The 22,070-nt window shown below is 35.8% G+C and overlaps 2 protein-coding genes across 3 annotated transcripts in view; both read left to right on the top strand.

Moving 5' to 3' along the window:
* Nucleotides 1-22,070, top strand: part of LOC134839393 (cilia- and flagella-associated protein 144-like) — a 249,657-nt gene that overhangs the window by 19,491 nt on the left and 208,096 nt on the right. The window lies entirely within an intron of this gene.
* On the top strand, nt 881-20,388 carry LOC134839081 (pleckstrin homology domain-containing family H member 2-like). Of its 2 annotated transcripts, XM_063854499.1 has the most exons (12): nt 881-1,240; nt 1,479-1,601; nt 1,669-2,083; nt 2,159-2,219; nt 3,055-3,285; nt 3,713-3,896; nt 7,801-7,894; nt 8,301-8,309; nt 9,319-9,778; nt 10,235-10,948; nt 14,627-15,272; nt 19,462-20,388. In XM_063854499.1, exons 1-12 carry the CDS (start codon nt 966-968, stop codon nt 20,264-20,266), a joined length of 4,017 nt encoding a protein of 1,338 aa, XP_063710569.1. In that variant the 5' UTR covers nt 881-965; the 3' UTR covers nt 20,267-20,388. The 2 variants fall into 2 exon arrangements, with proteins under 2 accessions (XP_063710569.1, XP_063710570.1); XM_063854500.1 differs by lacking the exon at nt 8,301-8,309.

Here is a 22,070-nt window from a genome sequence, read left to right as displayed (position 1 = left end):
CCGTTGTTTGCAACGGCCTTGCAACTATTGTAGCAGCACAATAGTTGCAATTCGGAACGTTCTCTGCAATCTGTTGCTGTTTTTCAATCAGGATTCTCGTTGTTCTCGTCAGCGTAACTAACGTTGTTGTGTTTTTTCACTCGTTTTTTGTTAAAAATGGCCGTTTCAGCATTTCTCAGAAATGTTACGTCATCACTTCGAAAATTTAAAATTTCAAAATAGCAGAATATCTTGACCTTCACCGTTCTACCAATCATCCGATTAACGTCGTTAATCCTTCAAAATCACTAACTCGGAAGGCTTGCTGCTAAAAATTCGAAGTCTGCACAAATTGCATTTGGCCATTCTGGTCGAATGTCACAATTATTCCAATGGAACTATGTACAAATTGCATATATAATTATTTACAGGAATAACATAAAAACATTAAATCATCATGGTAGTATCACGCACCTTAAGAACCACTGTAAGAAGGCCGGATATGGAAAACATAGACGATAGTGAAATCATCATCTGATTAACGTTTTGTAACGTTTTTTTTGTAACTTCGCATTGTAACTTCGTATTGTAACGTTTTTTTTTTCAGAAAGGTATATCATAAAAGGGACCTTGTAGTTACGGTCAGTGTACAAGCTGGATAGGGTCATACCAGCGTTATAAAAATGCATATATGTCAGCAAACTGTATCGTTGTATCAATGAAGTCATATAAAATTTCTTGCACGGCAATCAAGCTGTCCTTCTTAAATTTGGTTTTGCGGTATTGATAAACATACACGAAATTTTAAAAACTTGATTTTTTATTAAAATGTTTTCACGAATGATTTTTTTTGTATGACGAACTTAGGCTCTCAAGGTGAAGATTCGTCCTTGATTGTATTGAATCTTGGCTCCATGTTTTAGTTTGACTATGTAATGAGTATTGTTATTATAACTCTTAATCAGTTTGACGAAGTTGTTTGAATAATGTTTGGCGCAACGCCAGGCTCGTCAGATTACAGTCCACGTGGAACTGGTGCCGCTTCTTCATCCAGCTCTCTGACAACCGCTTTGAATTCGCATGGACCAGGTGCACGGAGCCAAATGTCACCAAATGATTTAAGTGGTGTCAGCCGGCACGGATCGATGTCTTCGGCGGATGGAAAAAGAACAACAGAATGCGAAAACTGTGTACATTTGCAGAACCAAATGCTAAGATTCAAAGAACAAGTTGTTGTCATAAGGGGAAACCTTGGAAACAGGTATTTTCGCGATTGTGTTTGGTTCAATAATCATTAGATACTATTTTTCTTATGTGAATGATGGGCAAAAAAATTCTACTCGGAAGAGGAATTGCTTTTTTTTTATCAGTTTCAAGAAATTGACAACGTACGCTTTAGGAAAACTGAAATGTTTTTTTTTTTTTTGTAAATTTGTCGCGCTAATAACTTAGCTTTTCTGAAAAGGAATTAAATTGGAAGCAAAACATAAGTTATTTAGAATGGCTGGTCTCGAAAATCAGCTCAAGGAAGCCGTGGACAAAGAAAGGCTCGCTAATGAAAAGCTGATGAAAGCCGAAGAGGAAAACCGGTTTCTTAAGAAGCAGAGGACAGACACAGAAAAGTAAAGATCGATTAATTTTTCTTTAATGATGTTCCATTTTTGGTTGTCAAAGAATAGTTCATTTTAGATCTAGTTTCGAAATGAAACAAGAAATAAAGCAATTGTATGAAATGCAATTGAGCGAAAATAAAAGACACATTGAAAGTTTGGAAGCCAAATTGCAGCATGCTGAAACGCAACTTGAAAGTTTCAAATTGGGTGTGCGACTAAGCCTCGACGAGACTCCTTCAACTACACGCAAACCAACTACTACTTCCAGTAACACTTCTTCAGAGGTTCTAAACATGCCTCTTTCCTTGACAGACGAGCCAGATTTGGCGCCTACGATTCCGGAAAGGCCCGCATCTACTTGGAGAAGCTCGGTGCTCCAAACTACTTCTACTCCCAATGCAAACCAGGGGCCGAAATTCATCAACGGAAGCAATGTATCAGCTGTGCACGAAGATGCAAGCAACCGCTTGAGCAACGATGATTATGATATAGTGAGCAGGATTATAGTCTGTGCTATTTTACTACCTCGTTGAACTACCTTTAACTAATATTTTTGCATTGTGTAGGTTCACGACGATGAGCGAGATGTTTTCTTTGACACCCGTCAATCAATTACTCTGAATCCAGGTACGTGGTCGAAGAATTGATATGACTTTGAAAAAATAACTTATTGATCCAGTTTTCTCTAAATGGTTTAGTTTTATGAAAAAAAAGTGTTGATCATAAAATATTCCTGAAATTTAGAAGGTTTCAATGCGATTTGTTTCTTCGAATTTCAGAAGTTTTAAAAATTGTATTTTTTTTTGTCTTTAATTGAGTTCATTGACATTTTTTCAACTGTTTGATGACTATTTTTGACCCTATTGTTTACAAAAGCAAAGCTTGTTTTATAGTATGAAGTCTTTTTTTTCCAACCTAAGTGGCAAATATTGTTGCGACGCAAATTTTGTTGTGACAAAATGTGTTCATTTGATCAATAACCAACTACTAACTACAGCCAATGCTAAGGATATTAACACAGACTATTAAATTACAAATAGCACTTTAGCTTCAAGGTACGATGGATCTGTAGCGTAGAGGCAGGGAATGAGACCCGCTACAAATTAAGTGGGTTCGAACCTGGGCAGGGTCGGATGTTTTAAATGAACTTTTTCGTATACTAGCTGAAATGCATCCGCTCTATAAATTGAGGCCTGTTACTTGGTAAATTTATTTTTTTTTTCAAATTGACTGGTATTACTGATGCGTCATAATTGGCTTGCGTCACTTAGCCATCAAATTCTACTCATTCAGTTTTTCCCAATAGCGTTATTGGTCATATTTTGCTTTTGTATGCGAAGTTCAACTTCGCACCTGTGTTAACCTTGCGACTGTAGCCTCTGTTTCTTTTAATTAAATTAATTCATCGTTTTTTTTCACTGTATCCCTAGCGACTTTTTGACTGAAAAGTGCGTGGTTTCAGACGATGTCCCCAGTACTCAATCGGGCGTTCCTCCTCCAGAGCGACCAGTGCATAAATATCCTAAATGGGAGGAGCAGGTGTACAACAGCATTAAAAACTCTGGCTTTGTTTTGAACCAACCCTCTCATGATCTCGGTATGCTTCCAGTTGACAAGAATCCTCTCAAGTTTCCCCAGGGAATGTCTACTGTATGCAATGAAATCGAAAAGTCATTTGAGGATAAAACACAAGGTAAGCGGTATTCATTGTTACGAGAGTTATATTTTGATACTAGTGAATCAAAACCACGAACAATGAATAGACTGATTGACCGTGAATATGGTCATTGCTATTTAAATAGGTCCAGTTTTCTACCTTCCATTTACAAAGCATCTCATGATTAACAATTAGGGCCGTTTCCTGCATAAGTTGTACATAAAAAAGTTACGGGAATGAGTTGTTGGTCTGATTTTTTAGCAGGAAATATTTTGTTTGACAAACTCATCTTGCACTCAAATTGATGCATAAAGAAAATTTTTCGTTGAATCGCAATTTTCATGCATTTTGATTGGCTGAAAAACGTACTCAGTGATTTTTCTCTTTTTTTAAGAGGGGTAATTGTGAAGAAAATTTAGAAATTGTTGATCAGTGAATTGAAAAATAGTAGTGCTATGTTTAGTGGTTCCCCAGATGTACGCCAGTGTGGCCGGAGTGGCTTTCCAGTTGAGCGATTACCCCTCGGACACCTGGGCTAGACTGTCTCTGTATGCCGTGGATCCCCACTCCGCCAGCAGTGACGGAATCACAGTGGCAAAGGAGAAGGACAGCATAAGAGATGAAGAAGCTGGGCCTGGGGATGGTAGGTCAAAACGGATACATGAAATTCGATTAGTAGTTAAAGCGAAACCTATTTACATATACGCTTTATTGGAATATACACTTCTTTAATTAAGAGAAATGAACCTAGTGAAAACTGGTATAAAGGTATTGGTATTTTGTGTTATTTAAGAGTAATGAACGTAGTGAAGACTCTTAGATAGGTCTTGGTAGTTTTTTTTGTTTGGTTTTTAAGAAGTCTTAAAAACTGTTCACGCTCAATTTTGATTTTTCGCCGTTTGACTTGCGATATCTTTTGAAGTTCCTGTAATTTCCATTGTTAAAAGGAAGGCAAACTGCACTATCGAACGGCAAAAGTAGAAATGTAACGAAAAACGTAATTGACTTATACAGTGCTGAATTAACTCATCCGGACGAAACGCACAATTTGAAATATAAAACGCGTTTTTCTCCAAATGGGTTGATGTTTAATGACTATCGATGAAAACAAAACTTGACAAGAATTCTCGCAATCCCCAAAAAACTCAACAAAATACGCAAAACCTTAAAAAAATTTAACAAAAGAAATTTTTCTTTTGTAGATTAAAATTGACATTGTCCTTGCGTTATTTGTCTCTAATTAAGAACAAAACGGTACAAGTTAGTGTATCCCTGAATAGTGCTTCCAAACAAAAATGGTATTTTTACGCTTGCGATTAGCAAACTGGAATATAGACTTTTTTCAGGACAACAATTTGTTTAACAGAATCATTTGAATCAATTGGTATATTGGTTCATAATGAAGTCAAGTTTCTAAGCGTCTCCGGCACACTTTGTCTGGAGGTAATCAAAACGCCTGGAACGGCAAAGGTACTGGGTTCGAAACAGACCGGACCTGTTTTTGTTTCAAACGAGAAATAGTCCGTTTCAAAAAATTGTTGGCTAATTATTGTCTGCTTATGTTTTGTCGGCTTAGTTGCCTTATTTGTAGTTTTTTCATAAGTTTGTTTGCATTATAGCTGCTTTTACTCTTCTCATTAACCTCTGTTGTTTGTAATTTTACTAAAATTGACATCGTAGTGACCTAATATCGAGTCGCTTCAACGGAAACATGTTTTTAATGCTCACCTCTGTATCGGGCAAAATGCTAAATTTCTTAGTAGAAATATAGTTCAAGTTTTTCATGATAACAATTTTTTCCGGCTTTTTTCATGTTCTCCTTTTTTTGGCTTGATAGGTTGCGGCGTATATTGTGTTGGCTTATTGGCCTCATATTGCGTCTTTCGGCAAGCAAAAATATTTTTTGTGTGCGTGTCTCTTGAAATAGAGTGGGACTTCTTTGTCTGAATGTTTATTTTCGGCTTTTTTTCCTTTCTTGGGCTTAATAGGTTTCGGCCTATTTTATATCGGCTAAGTGTCCTCATATTGAAGTGTACAATATCTTCTAATGCTTGTTACACAACCGATTGTCTTGTCATGTGTTTTTTTTTCAAAACTAGCCTTATTCGTTTTATTAGATCTAGTTTTGTTGACCTTTTCTATTTTTCCTTTCATTTTTTTGTTTTGTATCGCAAGTGATGCGAAGCTCTGCTTTGCATCTGCGTGAAAGCATACTTTGCAAATGCATGTTCCTGCAAATATCTTAGTTTGCGTAGGTGCTAAATTTTCATTAACTTCTTATATTGATTTCTTGAGATCTACGCTTAGATAACAATTTGGCATTGTGTCGAAAATGCGTCACTAACTTTATAGTTGAATATGGCTCTGACATCCAGCCCAATTTGCAATATAGATTTTTAGTGTACGGTTGAACTTCCTACACAATTATTTTACCCTTTTTCTTTTCGAAAAACAAATTTTGATTATGATGAAAATTTTAACGGTCAATTTGTTTCATTTGTATGAACTCCTAAAATTTTTCCTGCGAGCAATATCAGGATTACAATCGAAAAGTGCTTTGATCGATTTTTGTTAATAATCGATGTACTGTCGTAAATGGACAGAAGATCAACCTTAAATTTGATGAAAATCCCTAATTTGAAAACCAAAATTCCAAGAGCATCACTTGGTTACAGAGGAGCTAAGCTTTTTAGTTTGCTGAGACACAATTCATTCGAAAGTTATGTATCGAAATTCTAAATTTGATCGCCTTGCTCACTGCTTTTGCGATCTGTTTATTTAGGCAATAAAGAGCTGATCAATTTTTTTATTGAAATTGTTTACCTAAATACATGGATAGTGACTGAAATTGACCGAAGTGAAACCCTTCATTGTAAATTGTTTCAACAGTTGTATATGGTTTTGAAAGCGTTTTCGCCGTTTTGAAAATCACACGTGTGCTTGTTCGCTGGTTACTGTTGCATGCGCTGTTAGGTGTCTGCCTACCGTTTAACGCCCAATCAGTTCTATTGATGTTAGAGAAGCTTCAAAGGATGTGGCTTTTTTTTAGTAGAAGCAGTAATTGTACAGCGAACTATTTCAAGTTTTGTTTTTGAAACCGAATAGGGGATACCTGCGACTAGCGAGTTTCAGAAATTTTGCGGATGAGTTTCAATTTATTTCTTACTACCCTTGCGATCAGCAAGGGTATTGAAATTGGGTTGGGCACTTTTTTTCCGTAAAAAAATTTGTCCGCAGGATCTTCAGTTCTAAAGGATCACGTCTAGACGATCTTCACATCTTTAGAATCTTGAAAGTTCAAATGAAAGTACTTGAATCATTAGCTTTTAATTAGTTCAGGCCCGTTTCAGGTTGTAATTAACTTTTCAAAAAAAAAATCCATTTTTTGGGTTCCTGGTTTTTTGTCCTAGTTTCTGTGGGTCCAATTTCCATTTTTTAAACGCCAATTTTTTATCTGGTAGGGTTTTCATATATTACTTTTTAAAGCATGGATTTTGTTCCAATTTAATTAGTTTTTCTTATAACTGAAACTTAACAGGTTTGTAAATTTACCATGCCTGATTTTGAGTTTTTTGTTTCATTTTTTTTTTCGGTTTTTTTTCTTTTCGTTTTTTTTCTTTATATTCAAACAGTTTCAGTTTATGTTATATTGACTTAGTCAACTTATTTTGCGTAATTTTGAGTGCCAAATGTATCCATTTGGGATGGTGTTTCCGTTTGGATGGGTGGTAAAAACTCTTAGTTTATTGAAATATTTTACGACAACAGTTTTGTTTTCGGCACAGCAGGTTTCGACCCAAAGTTTGTCGCCGCTCGAAAATTTGAAGCTTTTTTTTGCTGTAATTTTTCAAGTTTCGTCAAGTTATTTTTACAAGTAATTTTTTCCAACATAATTTTTTCAGATTTCTTTTTTTTTTCATTCACTATTTTGTAGCGCAATGTGTTTTTTGCATTGCAAGCGTTGCGAAGCTTCGCTTCTGTGTTTGGTTTTATACCGACTACAGTGGAACAGTTACACTTAATATGGATGCAGAGCCCAGACCGTATGTCGTTAACATGTCTAGACAATGCCATATATCTGCTGCTTTATGTTAATGTAAACTTTGACATTTTTTTTCCAAAGTTTTCATTAATATTTTCGCACATACATTTCACTTTCGTTTGAAGATATTCAATTTTGTTTCATTCCATAGAACGGGCAGTGCTCTGTAACCCAATGGGTTCGTTAGCCGTCTCCTCATTGTTTTTGGTGCTTCTTGTTATAGTTTTGTTTGCATATTTAACTTTAACGAGGAGAAATAAATTCTTCTTCTTTATTATTATTTTCCAACGGTCAGTTGTCGATGTTCAATTCTGTCTGCTGGAAACGCTTGTTTCTCGACTTAACGAACCAACAATATTTCAAAAACCGATAATTTATTCAATTTAACGTTGAAGCGACTCGAACTTATATCTCTGCATAGACCCAGCGTCTAAATGGCTATATCACACAGCCTCGACCAATATTGGTTGAAGACTTATATAAACCCATTTGATGGTTGTTACAGGTAGAGTGGACTCGCCCTCGAAGCAACAGAGTTCTTCTGCGGCCACATCATCCCTTGCAGGATTCAGATTGGTGGGCGATGATTGGAACAGTGCACAGGTATGAAGTTTTTTAAAGAAAAAAAGAAACGAGGGAGGGCGAGATAGTTGAGTCATCTGATTATGCGTAATCAAATTGTATGACTACTGCCAAGCGATATTAAGAAGCAATGTTCTGTTAATATTCCCTTTCCCGAATAGGGAGCCGAAATTTCACTAAAAATCAAATTAACATCTGTGAAATTGGGGTTAATCAAATCCTAAGTTCCTGATTTTAGTTGATTTGTTCCTGATTTTAGATGTTTAGCTTGAAAAATCGTGTCCCTCGTGTATGTGCATGTGACTGCTAAATGCAAGTTAGATTTTTTGGTGCAAAAATGAGAGCGCCTCCTGTATTTTGTGACGATGAACAAACAGTGCATGGCGTTTTTCATGTAATTGCTTGATCTTTTTTAACCTATCTACAGGCATCTGACGTAAGTTTTGAGTTCAATTTATTGGAGTAATTTTCATGGCAGAACGCCTAAATGGCAGAAAAGTTCCAATAAATCAGCATACTTTAAGTTATCCGAAACCGACTGATTCTCACGCTTATTTCATCAGAATTTTTCCAGGATTGAATTCTGATTGGCCAATAAATGTTTCTGTCAGCCGGTCTTTCTGTCACTAGGAATTCTCTCCGAATTACATTCATTAAAGTTAACATGACTGATTTTCAAATCCAAAGATGGGCAGTCATTTCGAAAATGCAGTCTGCAGAAATTAACCAGGGAGCTGTTCTTTTGATACTTTTTTTACTAGGTAAAGCAAAAATTAAACAAAGGCTATCATTACGACATCGCAGCCCCATTCTGTGTTCTTTTAACATTTTATGAGATCCTTTTTTCGCTGTTTTGTAACTTGCTTAGATGAAATTAATTATTTATCTGAATCCAAGAAAACCCCAATACTGAAAACCCACAAGAAAATGTAATGTCTCTTTATCTGTTTCCAGTTAATAGCAAATGAGATGTGTTGTTTTTTACAAAGAGGCTAAGAAAAAAATAGAGTTAAAACTGTTTGAACCTCATGAGTTAGTGGTAATCAAGTTCCTCTTCATTCTAACTTCATTAACCAAATTGATTGACATGACCATTTCGAAATACTCGAACCAAGTCAACCTCTTCAGCTTTTGTTTGTTTTGTTCTTGGTTGACTCCATTCTCCAATTTAACGGTTTATTAACCCAAATTAATAGTGTACTGGAGACCAAGATCTTATGGATTTAGAATCATCGTAAAACTTAGAACCATGTCAAAATCATGCGTAATTATCATTCAATGACTGCAGAATATTCAGTCAGGAGTTTTTTGTTTTTGTAAGGTTTTTTAAAGCTTTTCAATCTGATGAGTTATAGTTAACCAGCGTTGAATCTCAATGTAATCATATCCATTTTTGGTGGTTTAAGAACTAGTTTTGAGTAAAGCTGTTTTTGTTGTGTTTTTAGGCGGACTATTGCATCCCACCAGACGCTATTCCAGAGGACATCGAGAACCGAGACTACATCAAAGAGTCCGATCTGGACTTGATTCTGTCCAAGTCCAGTACCATGAACTCCCTGGACAACCAATTGACGTCAGTGGCCAATGCGGAACTACTAACTGGATACCTTCAGGTGGTGACTGAAGAAATGAGTAAGAGTAGCTATGCCTCAATGGTGAGCCAAGACTTGCCCAAGTCAGTACTGACGAGATCCTCTTTGAGTGTGCTAGGAGCAAACAACAAGTCTATCTGTTTGGGGCTTGAGAACATAAAGAGTGTAGGAGTGATACCTCAAGGCAACGGAAGACTGTTTAAAGTCACCTTTCATGACGACTACTCGGCAGTTTTGTGCAGTGAGAATAGCAAGAGCTGTGAGCAGTGGGTTTGCGAAGTAAACAAAGCCCTGCTGCAGAAACCACTGAAGGGTAAGATTGTAATTGTTTGATCGCTTATTCAGCCCCAGGGTTTTAAAGCAATTAGCAGAATGCCCAAGTAGATAAAAGAGGGTTGATTTATACCAAATTAACATGTAAATTTCATGTCTCATGCTGGGAAAACCTTTCATTTCTCTCGGCTTAGTTGTGTCCGCTTTTGAAAAGATATGGTATTGCTAATTGCGTAATTGCTCTGACGTACGAATAACTAAATTTTTATCTCAAAAATAGTAGTTTAACAGCTTATTTCTGAGTTATTCTGTAATTTCTGACCAAACTGAAACAGGTCGAAAGACCTACCCGGTTCTTTGAGATTTCTCATAAATTGATTTCTGCGAAATAAAACACTCTTTGACTCTATAACATGATAATAAATGTTCACATGTGGTAGGTTAATGTTAACAACATGTTTTCACATGAGTTTGTAATATTTTCCTGTTTGTTTAGGACAGCATATATCGATGGACGCGCCGGTAATCATGAAATCATGGCTGTGTCACATAAGAAATGGACGCAAGATTGACGTTTGGGCCATTTTGTCAGACAATCAATTGCATTTATATGCTTCCCAGAAAGACAAACGACCTTCTGAAAGCATCAATCTTATTGGCGCTTCGCTTTTCGAATGTGTAGTGAATGAGAATCAAATTTCAGAGACAGGTGATCATTCATTATTGACATCTGACAACCGATTCTCAGGAAGATCTAGCTCGGGAGCGGGATCCGTTACATGTACGAAAGACTTGGACGGTTTCATGTTGGTAATCATTGCTCAAAAAGCAAACCCAGTTTTCATCGTTTCAAAAACGCAGGATGAATTAATTGAGTGGAAGTACCAATGTGAATTATGTAGTGGAGGTGGAATTCCGTCCTCAGGGTCAGTTTTTGAGCAAGCTATTTCGCAGTTGATGCGCAACCCGTCCGAGTCTCAGTTATGGAGCTCGCCGCCGTTCGCATATGAGCATGGATTCCGTGAAGAGCGGTTCGAACCTCTGACAAGTCTGAAAGCGCCTTCGGAGATTGACAATGCAGAGAAGATGTGGAAGTTGTTCCTGAGGTGTCTTAAGTGGAAATATGATACAAGGAATAACATGCAAGCGGCTGCCTCAGATGGATACTTTGTGTCGCAAGTGCAAACAGCTTTTAGAACATGTCTTCCAGGTAGTGCAGAAGGTTTAACCGAAATTGTGTAGGCTTTATTGAGCTATTACACACATTTATCGCATTTAATATCTGTAACGCTTCAGCCATCGCCTGGCTTTTGGTTTTATTGGGGTCGGAACTTTCGTTGCTACAGTGATCAGCAACCGGATATCCTTGCTCTTCCGACCGCTATAAATGGGGACAAATTTTGCCTTGGGGTGTTTTAGTTTTTTTGTTTTCCACGCAAAATCAGGTACCACAGTAATTATCGGAATGGGGGCTGGGTGATATATCATGTTAAAGCACTTTCAGTCTCGGTTCGAACGACATGAAAATTGTTTTTAAGAGTAATGAACGTAGTGAGTACTCTTATATAGGTCTTGGTAATTTTTTTGTTTGGTTTTTAGGAAAAAGTCTTAAAAACTGTTCTCGCTCAATTTTGATTTTTCGCGGTTTGACTTGTGATATCTTTTTAAGTTCCGTTAATTTCCAATGTTAAAAGGAAGGCAAACAACACTATCGAACGGCAAAGGTATAAAGGTCACGAAAAACGTAATTGACTTCTTTGACTTCTACAGGGCTGAAATAACTTATCCGGACGAAACGCACAATTTGAAATAAAAAACGCGTTTTTCTCCAAATGGGTTAGTTTTCAATGACAATTGATGAGAAAAAAACTTGTCAAGGATTTTCGCAATCGCCAAAAAACTCCACAAAATGCGCAAAACGTTCAAAATTTGTTTTTAAATAAAGAAATTGTTCTTCTATAGTTTAAAATTGAAATTTAATTGTTACAATTTTTTTGGATATTGTTTTCTCCGTAAACTTTGTTGGGCTACGTTGGACGCTCAAAGTGATATAATTTTGACAGTAATTGACTCAGTAGTTATGGCGTAATTTTTGGTTGATCAAAAAGCCATAAATGATATGTTTTTCGAGTCAAGTTTTTTTGTCCGAAATGCGCAAAACTAATTGCACCATTTTAAATCTGCGAGAGAAATCTGCCTATCAGTTGGTTATGTTCTAAGTTGTCCCAGTGTCGAGAAAAACCGGTTTGAAGTTTTTGAGTTTTGGTCCAATTTCGAGCGAAGGAAACGACCGAGTAGAGTAACGTTCGTTATATAAAAACTTTTCATTTAGTCTTAAAAAACGTGATTTTATTCATTAAACCTATTTTTGGAAGCTTCATCTAGCGGTTCTGTGGCAATAAAAAAATTTAAAAGATTATTGAGCAAAAAATTATAATTTTTTTGTGAAAGTTTTGATTTTCTTGTTTTTTGTTTTTTCTATTTTCGGAGACAACTCGTATGGATTATGCATAATTTGGTAACTTTTTACGCGTTTGTATAGTTCTCTCTTCGCATCAGCCACAAAAAACTTTCTAAAGAATTAAAGAAAAAAAATGTTTTTTTTTGTAGTTTTTCTAGGAATGTGGTCGGAACATTCTGCTACTCGCACAGCGAATGGCTATCCTTGTTGGTATTTCAACATGTTCACGCTTGCGATCAGCAAGGGTTTGCAACCTGGTACTAGACTTATCCCCCGTAAATAATTTAGTTTACAGAATCAACTTTGTACACATTCAATTTAGTAGTAGTGATAAATTTCACTCTCTATTAATTATTTAACATCATTTTTGGCTTATGTTTTATCCGTTTAGTCACCTTATATTGCGTAGAATTTGATTTTTCGAATTTTTTAAATAACTTTTTTACTTTTTAAAAATTCCGACTTCCAACTTTTTAAGGTTTTTAATAGTTTTTCAAGTTCCTTCCTCCCTTGGCCTAGAGGTAACATGGTTGCCTTTGCATCGTCCGGTTTGGGATTAGAGTCTTGGCAGGACCTTGTTTTTTTAGTACAAATAGAATTTCCGGAAAAAATGAATTTTTGGCTTAATGTGTATCTGCTCAAATTGTTTCGGCTTAGTTGGCCTATCGTTGATTTTTCTTGTTCTGTAAGCATTTTTCCTGAAGTTGTAAGTTTTGTTGATTTAATTCTGTAATTTAAAAGTTTACTAGCCCTGAATTTTTACATTTCACTTTTTTTTTGCTTCAAAGCTTTAATCGGCCTACATGGTGTCAGATTTTGCTTTATTCGCATAGTCAACAATTTTTGTGTCGCTTGGATGGCAAAATTTGATCAACCTTAAAATATTAGTTCAGGTCAGGTTTGGTGTCGAAGTTCAAGAGCCTAATAGCTGAAAAACTTTTCTTGACAACAATTTTTTCAGGTGTTTACCGCATTTTCTCGGCTTCTGATTACTAAAAGTTTTTTAATGCTGGAAGTTGTTTTTTCAATGTTTTTCTGAAATTGATTTTGTTAATTTTTTTCGAAAAAAAAATCAGCTTTTTAACAGTTTTTTTTGGACTTTGTTGTTTCTGTATCATTTTCTGCTCACTAGGTGGCAATGCTACGCTTGCGTTGTATCGTAAGTGATACGACGCTCCGCTTCGCCTCTGTATAAAAAGTAACTGCTTGCAAAAAATAAGTTCAAAAAGGTGTAGTAAAGTTTTTGAATTGGCACTCAAAGTTGCATCTTATGTTACCATAAAATCTTTTGAATGTTAATGATCGAAGTGAAGACAATTATTTCGGAATGATAATAGTTCCTTCGGACTCTTAAAGTGGTCGCGATGTTTCTTTCTTTCTTTTGTGGAAATTTCTTAAAGTGCTCTAATAACAAAAGAAGAACATTCAGTTTTATAAACGCACATAAGAGGCTTTTAGTATAAATGCAGTTCTTGAGTTCAATTGAAGTTTTTTTTACTAGAAGGTAGGCAGTTCACTCTCGAATTTTGAAAGCTGATATGGCGCAAAAAAGTGATCGATTTCTAGTTTCGAAAGCGGATCTTAATTTATAGGTTTCCCAGCGGAATAAAAACTTCCTAATAATCCCAGTTTTCTCAATTTTGGTTAATCTCATCAAAAAAATGTCAATAACTTTTTATTGAAATTCAAAGGGCTTGTTTTAAAGGGCTTTTTATTGAAATTCAAAGGGCTTCTGTTGGCTATGTTTTTTGTTGATGGAAAAGAGTGGTACGCCAACGCGCACAAAAAACTCTCTCGCTAAATTGCAAAGCAAAAAACAACATGCTTATTGGTATAGTTTTTCCTTCAAATTGAAAAGTTGGAAATTGTTCAGAAAAAAAGTCAACCTTTTTTGTTTCCTCGATTCAATTGTTACTTTTCCAACTCTCTGTTGGCTATTTTTTTGTTCATATGTTGCTGTTAAGTTGATATTGGACAATACGCTTGACCAAACTTAATCTGTAACAAATCTTAAACTTAATCTATAAAAGTTGAGAAACCACATTTTTTTAATCATCATTTTTTCAAAAATTATCTGTCAGCAACTAAGTTTATAATTAAATGTATAGCAAAAAGTACTGATGACAAAAATTTGTGAAATCGATGACTTTTTGAACGCGCATTTGTTGATTTTGCCCGATAAAATTCTCAGCTGAATAAGTTAACTCGAAAAAATTAAGATCTTGATTGTTTTAATCAAACTAAAACAGACTCTTTTGAAAACTGAAGAATGACAATTTCATTGATCAGAAAACAAGTTTGACCGCGTTGAACATTGAATTCTACGTCAGAAAGTTTTTTATGAAGGTTTGTGTTCATTAATTCAATAGATTTTTAATCTTCATAAACATGCAGACTAATTTGACTTGTGATATTTGACTGTTTCAGAACCGAATTTACACAACGAGGCGTGCTGTCAACTCGTGCGTCTGTGTAATACTAAAGACTTCCCTACATACTCAGTGACCGCATTTCAACTACTCAGCCTGTTTGTGGTTCTAACTCAACCCAAAACTGCTTATTTATGGCTACTGAAACAGTTTCTAAGCCGGGTCGCATCGAATAAAACTGTCGAGGGGAAATATGCTCTGTACTGCTTGAGAATGTTGTCCAGACCCAAAAATATAAATCAAGCTAAACGACGGTACCCACCCTCGAGTCTGGAAGTGCAGTCTATCACCCAGCATAATCCGCATGACGTAACTCAACCAATGGCGGTTCCAGTCAACCTGCCAGATGGGGCGACACATTATGCCGGCTGTGATGGAACAATGACTGTAGACCAGTTTTTGTACCAGTTGTGTCTGAGTCTGGACATAAGAGAGCCAGCGATATCCGGCTATGCGTTGTATGTGTCGAGTCCCTTGAGTATTACTCCTCACCACGCAGCGCAACAGGCCCCGAATAATTACGTGGAGTACAGATTGGCGCCTCACTTGATAGTTTCGGATGTGATCTCGAGATATGAGATGATCGCGAAGAGTCACCTGGCGTCCCAGGGAATGACGCCAACTCCGACCGACTTCTTGATGAGGTTAACTTTTGTATAATGAAACCGGAATGATTCACTAGCCTCGGGCAGTTCTCTTGTAAACTAGGAGTCCCATGGTACCCTCATATAGGCTTAGTTTAACGGTTAATCTTGAAGAAATTTGTACATGGCAACAAATCTATTATCTATCAAGATCCGGGCTTAACTATCTCACCACGTTTTAGCTTTTTCAACGTATTATTTTTTCATGTTGAACAAAATAATTTTTTCAAGTTTAAGCTATATCGTATATTGCAATTGTTAAGTTTTTTTTTTCGAATTTCGATTCAGTGTTGTTTTGCTATACAGTTTAAAATAAGCAGCCAATAGTGGGATGCTCTCAGGGTTCCCCAGTGGTTAAGAATTTGACCACCAATTATGAATGCCCAAATCCTTTTAGCTTACGAGATACCACAGTTTTTGTTATGTTTTTTTTTTAAATTAATCAAAGACTTAGGATTTGAAAAATTTCAGAAAATTTTAAATTTCTATCTGTATAGAAAGGTTCTATCAGGGTAATCGCGGGATTTGCGAGTTTTGCCTTCAAATATGACTGCTCGAAATATGAGGTTTTTTGTGATTTTTTCAAAAAAAAAATCCAGAAAACTTAAATCCAATTTTCTTCAAAATTTGAAAAGCTCAACCCTTTAGTTGGGGCTGTCAAAGTACTCCCAGGGATTTTTTGAACTCCTCTTCTAACTGAAAGTTTAAACTCAATTTTTTAAAATTTGAAAATGTCAACCCTGTAGTTGGGGGCTGTCTAATAACTCCCAGCGGTTGCAAATCTTTCCTCCAAATATGACATCTCAAATCCTTGTAATTTTCAAGATATGACGTTTCTGGGTTTTCAAAGAAAATTAGAAAATTGACCCCAGGATGTGAGATATATTGGTGAGATATATAAGGGTGAGATATATATTTATTGACTTTCGTTCTTCTACAAAAAACATATCTCATACTATCACACAAGTCTTTGTCTTGAAAAAATCATGAAACATGATATTTCATCTAAATAACGTTTCTTAATGATATTGTAGGTTTTTTCTTTTCTAACCAATCCTGAGAAATTGATATTTTATTTCAGGAACTTTGAGTTTTCGCCTAATTGGAAATTCTCAACGCTGTAGTTGGGTTCTGTGAGAGTACTGCTTGTTTGTTTTTTAGTTCCGAGATGTTTTAATGTAATTTCAAAATTTTTCAAAGAGCAGATATAAAAAAACTTCACAAAATTTTATGGTTTTTCAAAATTTGAATAAAAAACTTTACAAAACTTGAAATTAGTATCCCTATGATTGGGTGCTGCCAGAGTACACTCAAGGATGTAGATCTTATTTTCAATATATGTTGTTTTTAGTTGTTAGAAGTTCGAAGCACCGGAGGTGCGTTACGTGCTAGTTTCCCTTCTTGGAGAGAATTGTTAGCAAGGTCTGTCAGCTTTGTACGTAGATCATATCCCTTGTTTCAGATGCTAAGCTGTAAGTCAGTAGCATGCGCAAGTGGTGGGGCCGTTTGTTTGCAAAATTTTCAGAATGTTTCGCCAATCTTACTTTCTGAGCTCTCTGAAAACACTATAAAGACCCTATTTTTTCAAAGAATTTCGGTACCGCTTTTGGGCACTTATTGTGAAGTTTGACAAGAAAATTTACTCGCCCTCAAATTTTTTGTATGGTAGCGCCAAATGCGAAATTAGAAAAGGTCTAGGATTTGTCAACTAAAATTGAATGTAAAATATTAATAAAGGATGGACCCTTTGCAAAAAGTATTCGCCAGCCAGAATTGACATTGTAGAGGCAATCGTGTCCCCTCCCCTGCCCGCAAATTACTGGTTACAGCCAAGTGTGAGGCTTGAAAAATTTAGGCATGGATTCCACCTCCTATAAAGTGACAATAATTATGGTTTTTGATCAAACATCAATTACGCTATAGCTACCGCGTCAATTGCTGACAAAAGTACTTGAAAATAGGGCTATTATGTGTTGGGCAATAAAACAACATTAAAATAGAATGCGAAGGAAGATCTTTTAGAGCAATGACTTGGTTTTGATTGAAAGACTGCGTTTCCACCAGGTATCACAGTGACACGTCGTACAGAGAGTGTTTTGATATATATGTGAAATTATCACTAGAGCGATGGTTAAGGTTTTTCCAAAAGATGTGCGAGTGTCAAGAACAACCGGTTTCAATTTTTAAGAGTAATGAACGTAGTGAGTACTCTTATTTAGGTCTCGCTGATTTTTTTTTCAGGAAAGTCTTAATATTTGTTCACGCTCATTTTTTGATTTTTCGCGCTTCGAGATTTCTTTTCAAATTCAGTGCATTTCTCTTGTTAATTTCTCCAGCAAAAGTGTAAAAGTCACGAAAAACGTGATCGAATGCTAATCTCGAAAATGGAAGTTAATTATCAGATTTCCCAGCGAAATAAAAGCTTTGCCTATTGATCCAGTTTTCTCAAATTGGGTTAATTTCAACAAAAAAGTGTCCATCATAAATTGTTTTACAGATTCAAAGAGCTTTAAGGCCATCTTTTCTCGAAATTCAAAAGTTGAAGGTTTTTGAAAGAAACAAGTCAGTTTTTTGTCAGTTTCCTTGCGTTCATTACTCTTTCCCAATTGTCAGTTGGCTATAATTTCTCTTTTAGACTGTTAACTCATTAATACTTATTTCAAGCCGCTACTCTAGGACTCAAACCTAGTAATAATGGCAACTTGTTTCTGTACCGAAGTTAACGGTCGAATTTACTCTTAAAAGAAATTTGTTGGACAACTATTAAATAATCGGAGCTATTATACAGTACGAAATATAATTTTCTGATCAAATTTTATAAACACAGGGCTGATTTAAGTTAACTTGACAAAACGAATAAATCTTGAAATTTAAATTACGTTCTTCCCAAATCTGGCTGATTTTGGACAAATGGAGACGAATTATATTTAGAATTTTTGCAGAGTTAATATTGTGCAATTTAGTTTGCAAATCGGGACCAAATTTCAACCCCAAAAACGGATAACAATTTTGGATTTGGGTCTATCAAAAGATGCTCTATAACTACGGAATCAACTGCTGACAATAATACGTCAAAGTAGGGCTCTTATGTAGCCCAAAGAAATGTCAGAAGGGTTTAATCTTCTCTTTTTTGTATTATTAAATCTTTGTTATTTTGATAATCAAATTTCCTAAATACCAAACTTTTGCGAAAATGTTTGCAGACAATACTCTCGCTTAACTTAGTTAGGCTCACTTTGATATAGTTTGGTCAGCATTCGAACCTGTAGTTTTGGCGTTACTGTCGACTAAAAAAGATCTAAATTGACCGATTTTGGGAGTTAAATTTTGGGCCCAAGTTCTGCAAAACCAATTGCACCAAATTAATTCTGGTGAAATTTAATTCTGGTGAAATTAATTCTGGTGAACTTTTGTTCTGAACACTTCATTTTGTCAAATGCCAGGGTTGCATCAAAATCGATTTAAATTTAAAAATCAAATGAATCAGATTTTTAAAATTTAAATCGCATTTTTTTACTTTAATTCCGATTTGCTCGAAAACTGCGAAGTATCTTGGAAAAATCAAAAACAGAGGCAGGAAATTTATTGAAATGAAGGGTATTATGGAAACTGTTGATCAACTTTCAGTTTTGGCTTAGAACCGTCATACAAAACACCAGTTTTACCAAACTGGTGGGTAAAAGTTGGCATATAATTGGCGGGAAAAACACGCCACTAACTAAGAAATGTGGTATTTTCCCAACTTTGATTTAAATCGAACAAAACCTCAATTCTTAAATTTGATCAAGCTCAAATTCAATTTTTATAATAATAATAATTTAATGTACTTCCTGCGAATCGCTGAGAGGATCTATCACTAGGACTTAACAGTCCTGTCGCGGATAGTCCATTTGTATTATCTCCCCATATTCCAGACTGTGTTATTTTGTTGAGCGAAGATTTTTTGAGACTCAAGGCCGTTTTTTTGCGTCTAGAAATTTCACGTGGTACCACTATTGTAGCCAAGTTTGGTCAGGCTGTGAAAGACCTGAAGCTAGAGATCAAGTGAGAGCTCGTCCTCACACACTATCATTTCCATGGCATGGGATCGAATACACGATCTGACTATTTCAAAGTGAGCGGCTTACCCCTATGCTAAAATTTAGCGGTTTGTTCATTTTTTTTACGTTCCAACTGTCTTTGTGCTTAGATTCCATTTGAAAAACCGGTTTTCGTGGAGACTGCTACAGCAAGGGGAAACGGATAGGGAGAGAATATTCTCAGTGTACAACTACGCCAGCCAAGTGTCCAACAGTCTAGTCCCTGTCAGTCGAGACCTCGCGAACTACTTGACCGGACTGATGACCTTCATAGAACTGGGCGAGTTCAATGTTCACGTGAGCAAACACACTCTGGGCATTAAGATTTCTGAAATCATCAGGCAGTATTATCCCAGAGCCTACCTGCAGTCATTGGACAGTCCGGCACTTAATTTATTAAGTGTTACCATTCAGAATTATTGGAGCGAAGTTACGAATGCGAGAGCCCAGGCACATGACTGTATTCGAACTTACCTAACCGCTGTCAGATCTTGGAAGTTCCATGACTGTAAATTCATACCGCTGACCCGATCCAAGGAAAAGGATTTGGCTATTTTATCAGTCGGGGAATCTGGAATTGCCCTGCTGAAGATTGTCTCTTTTGAAGTGATATTTTTCTTCTCAATTTCAGCACTTCTGTCATTTGGAAGTCGTAAAAACAAACTTTATTTGTCGTTCAATTCTGAAGGCAACACACGAAGGTTTGAGCTGCTGGGAACTTACGCGCAAGTTTTTGAAGCTAGCAGTTCTATAGCGGAATACGTGAACGAACTGAATTGGCTAAGACGACACGTGATTGAATATACGAGGTCTTCCGACTTGTCTTCTAGTGGGGCGGGAAACAACGCGAATTCGGCGAATGACTCAAATGGCAATATTGGGAAACATGACTCGCTGATGGTACTGCGATGTTGATTGATTGAGTTAGTAGGGGCACGGTAAATTAGTCTGATTGAAATCTTGCCGCAAAAATGAGCGCCAGCAAAATATAACAATGAATCTAGCCAAATAAGCCATCAAATGGCTTAAAGATCACATTAATACCAGATAAAATTTCGTTTTGATTTTAGTAAGTCTTGTTTTTTCTCGACTTTTTTTTGAAGATTTCTGAATTTTGGCGTTTCCACTAAAGAGTTCGCTGTTTTTATTGCATTACCTTTTCGTAGATTGAATTTGCTGTGCCCACTATATTAATAAATAGCTGAGAACAATTAAATCATCGAGAATATGTTGAAGAAAAAATCTCGTTTTAGAGGCGCTTTAGTTTTGATTTGATCGATTGACCTTTTCTATCTTCCACTCCTATTTGACTTAGTGACTCATTTTTGAGTTTGGTTTAGATAAATTAATGATGTATTTGATACTTTTACATTGACGTCATTCTATCATCTAGTGAAGAATAATTTTACATATATTTTACTACATCAAACTGATATTTAAAAGCTGATAATTAAACTCTTTTTTGAAAGTTTTTCCCAACTTTTTCTGAGTTGACCAGGTAATCATAGAAGACCAGGGCTAGTTGAAGCGGTTTGGCTTAGCTGCGCTTGCGTGATGTTTTTTCTTCGAAAATTTTCGATACTTAAATTTAGTTTGCGTTCATTTGTGCGAGACCGAAACATTTTATTGAGAACATTTCTCTTAGTTTTGCGGTCATTTGATCGGCATGATAATTATTGTTAAATTTTTCTTGGGATAGTTTTTGCGGGCTATTATCTCTCTTATAACATTGCGTAGATAGTGAATTAATTGGGCTCCAAAATTATTCTCAAACATTGCTATCATTTTGTAGTTAACATTATTTTTGAGATGGCATATATAACAAGACTGCTCGTATCAGGCCGAAGCCATATGTTCCGACTGCCTTTTAAGGTTTATGGAGCAGCAGTAATAACATAAAAAATGAAGTGAAATAAAATAAAATGAACATTTTTTTTTCTAAAATTAAATTTTTTTTAATGAAAATCATCCCCCCACACGCCATATAAAGTACAAAAAGATAGATTTCGTTGCTTGTAACAAATCAATCATGGCAAATAAGCTTCGTTCAACCAATTTGGAACGATTTATAAGACGGATTAAATCTCCGCTTTTGCGTTAATAGCGCGAATTATATCGCGAGTTAATTGTCCCAAATTGGTCAAAATGGCAATCTTTAAACCCTCATAACTTTACGAAAAATGATCACAGGTGAAATATCTTTTCAAATTTAAGCTCAGGACAACAATGGTTTTCGAATGATATAAAAAAATTCCGTCAAAAATAGCTAGTTAAAAAGTCGAAATTTGTCTGAAGAAAAAAACCCACCCCGAGCACAATTATTCCGTTACTTTCGTATCGAAAGTCGGAACAATAAGTGATCTCGAATTTAAAAAGAGCTGCTATTTTTTCATTTCTTCTATTAACATATTCCGATAGTTGTGAATGAATCCGGCTCAGAGATTAATGATCTAATTATTGCAATAATAAACACAAAGTTAGTTATTTTGTCCTGAAAACTTAGCGTGGGTGTCAGATTAAAAATTGCAAGATGTTCTAATTTTTAAGAGTCGATGAACGTAGTTCAGACTCTTTACAGGTCGAGATGTTTTTTTTTTGTTCAGGAAAAGACTTTAATATGTTCAGGCTCAAATTTAATTTTTCGCGGTTTGACTTTGATTTTTTTCTAAATTCAGATAATTGTTCCGACTTTCGATACGAAAGTAACGGAATATTTGTG

The sequence above is a fragment of the Symsagittifera roscoffensis genome, chromosome 2 (assembly GCF_963678635.1).
Source record: "Symsagittifera roscoffensis chromosome 2, txSymRosc1.1, whole genome shotgun sequence".
NCBI lineage: Eukaryota > Metazoa > Xenacoelomorpha > Acoela > Convolutidae > Symsagittifera > Symsagittifera roscoffensis.
The sequence above is the reverse complement of the archived record's forward strand: the minus strand, read 5'-3'. Positions and strand labels throughout refer to the sequence as shown.

What these genes read in the sequence shown, in the direction of transcription:
- LOC134839081 (XM_063854499.1), top strand. Translation starts at nt 966, where the DNA reads ATGTTTGGCGCAACGCCAGGCTCGTCAGATTACAGTCCACGTGGAACT. An exon ending in GCAACGATGATTATGATATA is followed by an intron (nt 2,084 to 2,158) that starts GTGAGCAGGATT and finishes TGCATTGTGTAG; the next exon opens with GTTCACGACGATGAGCGAGA. An exon ending in TTTTAGAACATGTCTTCCAG is followed by an intron (nt 10,949 to 14,626) that starts GTAGTGCAGAAG and finishes TGACTGTTTCAG; the next exon opens with AACCGAATTTACACAACGAG.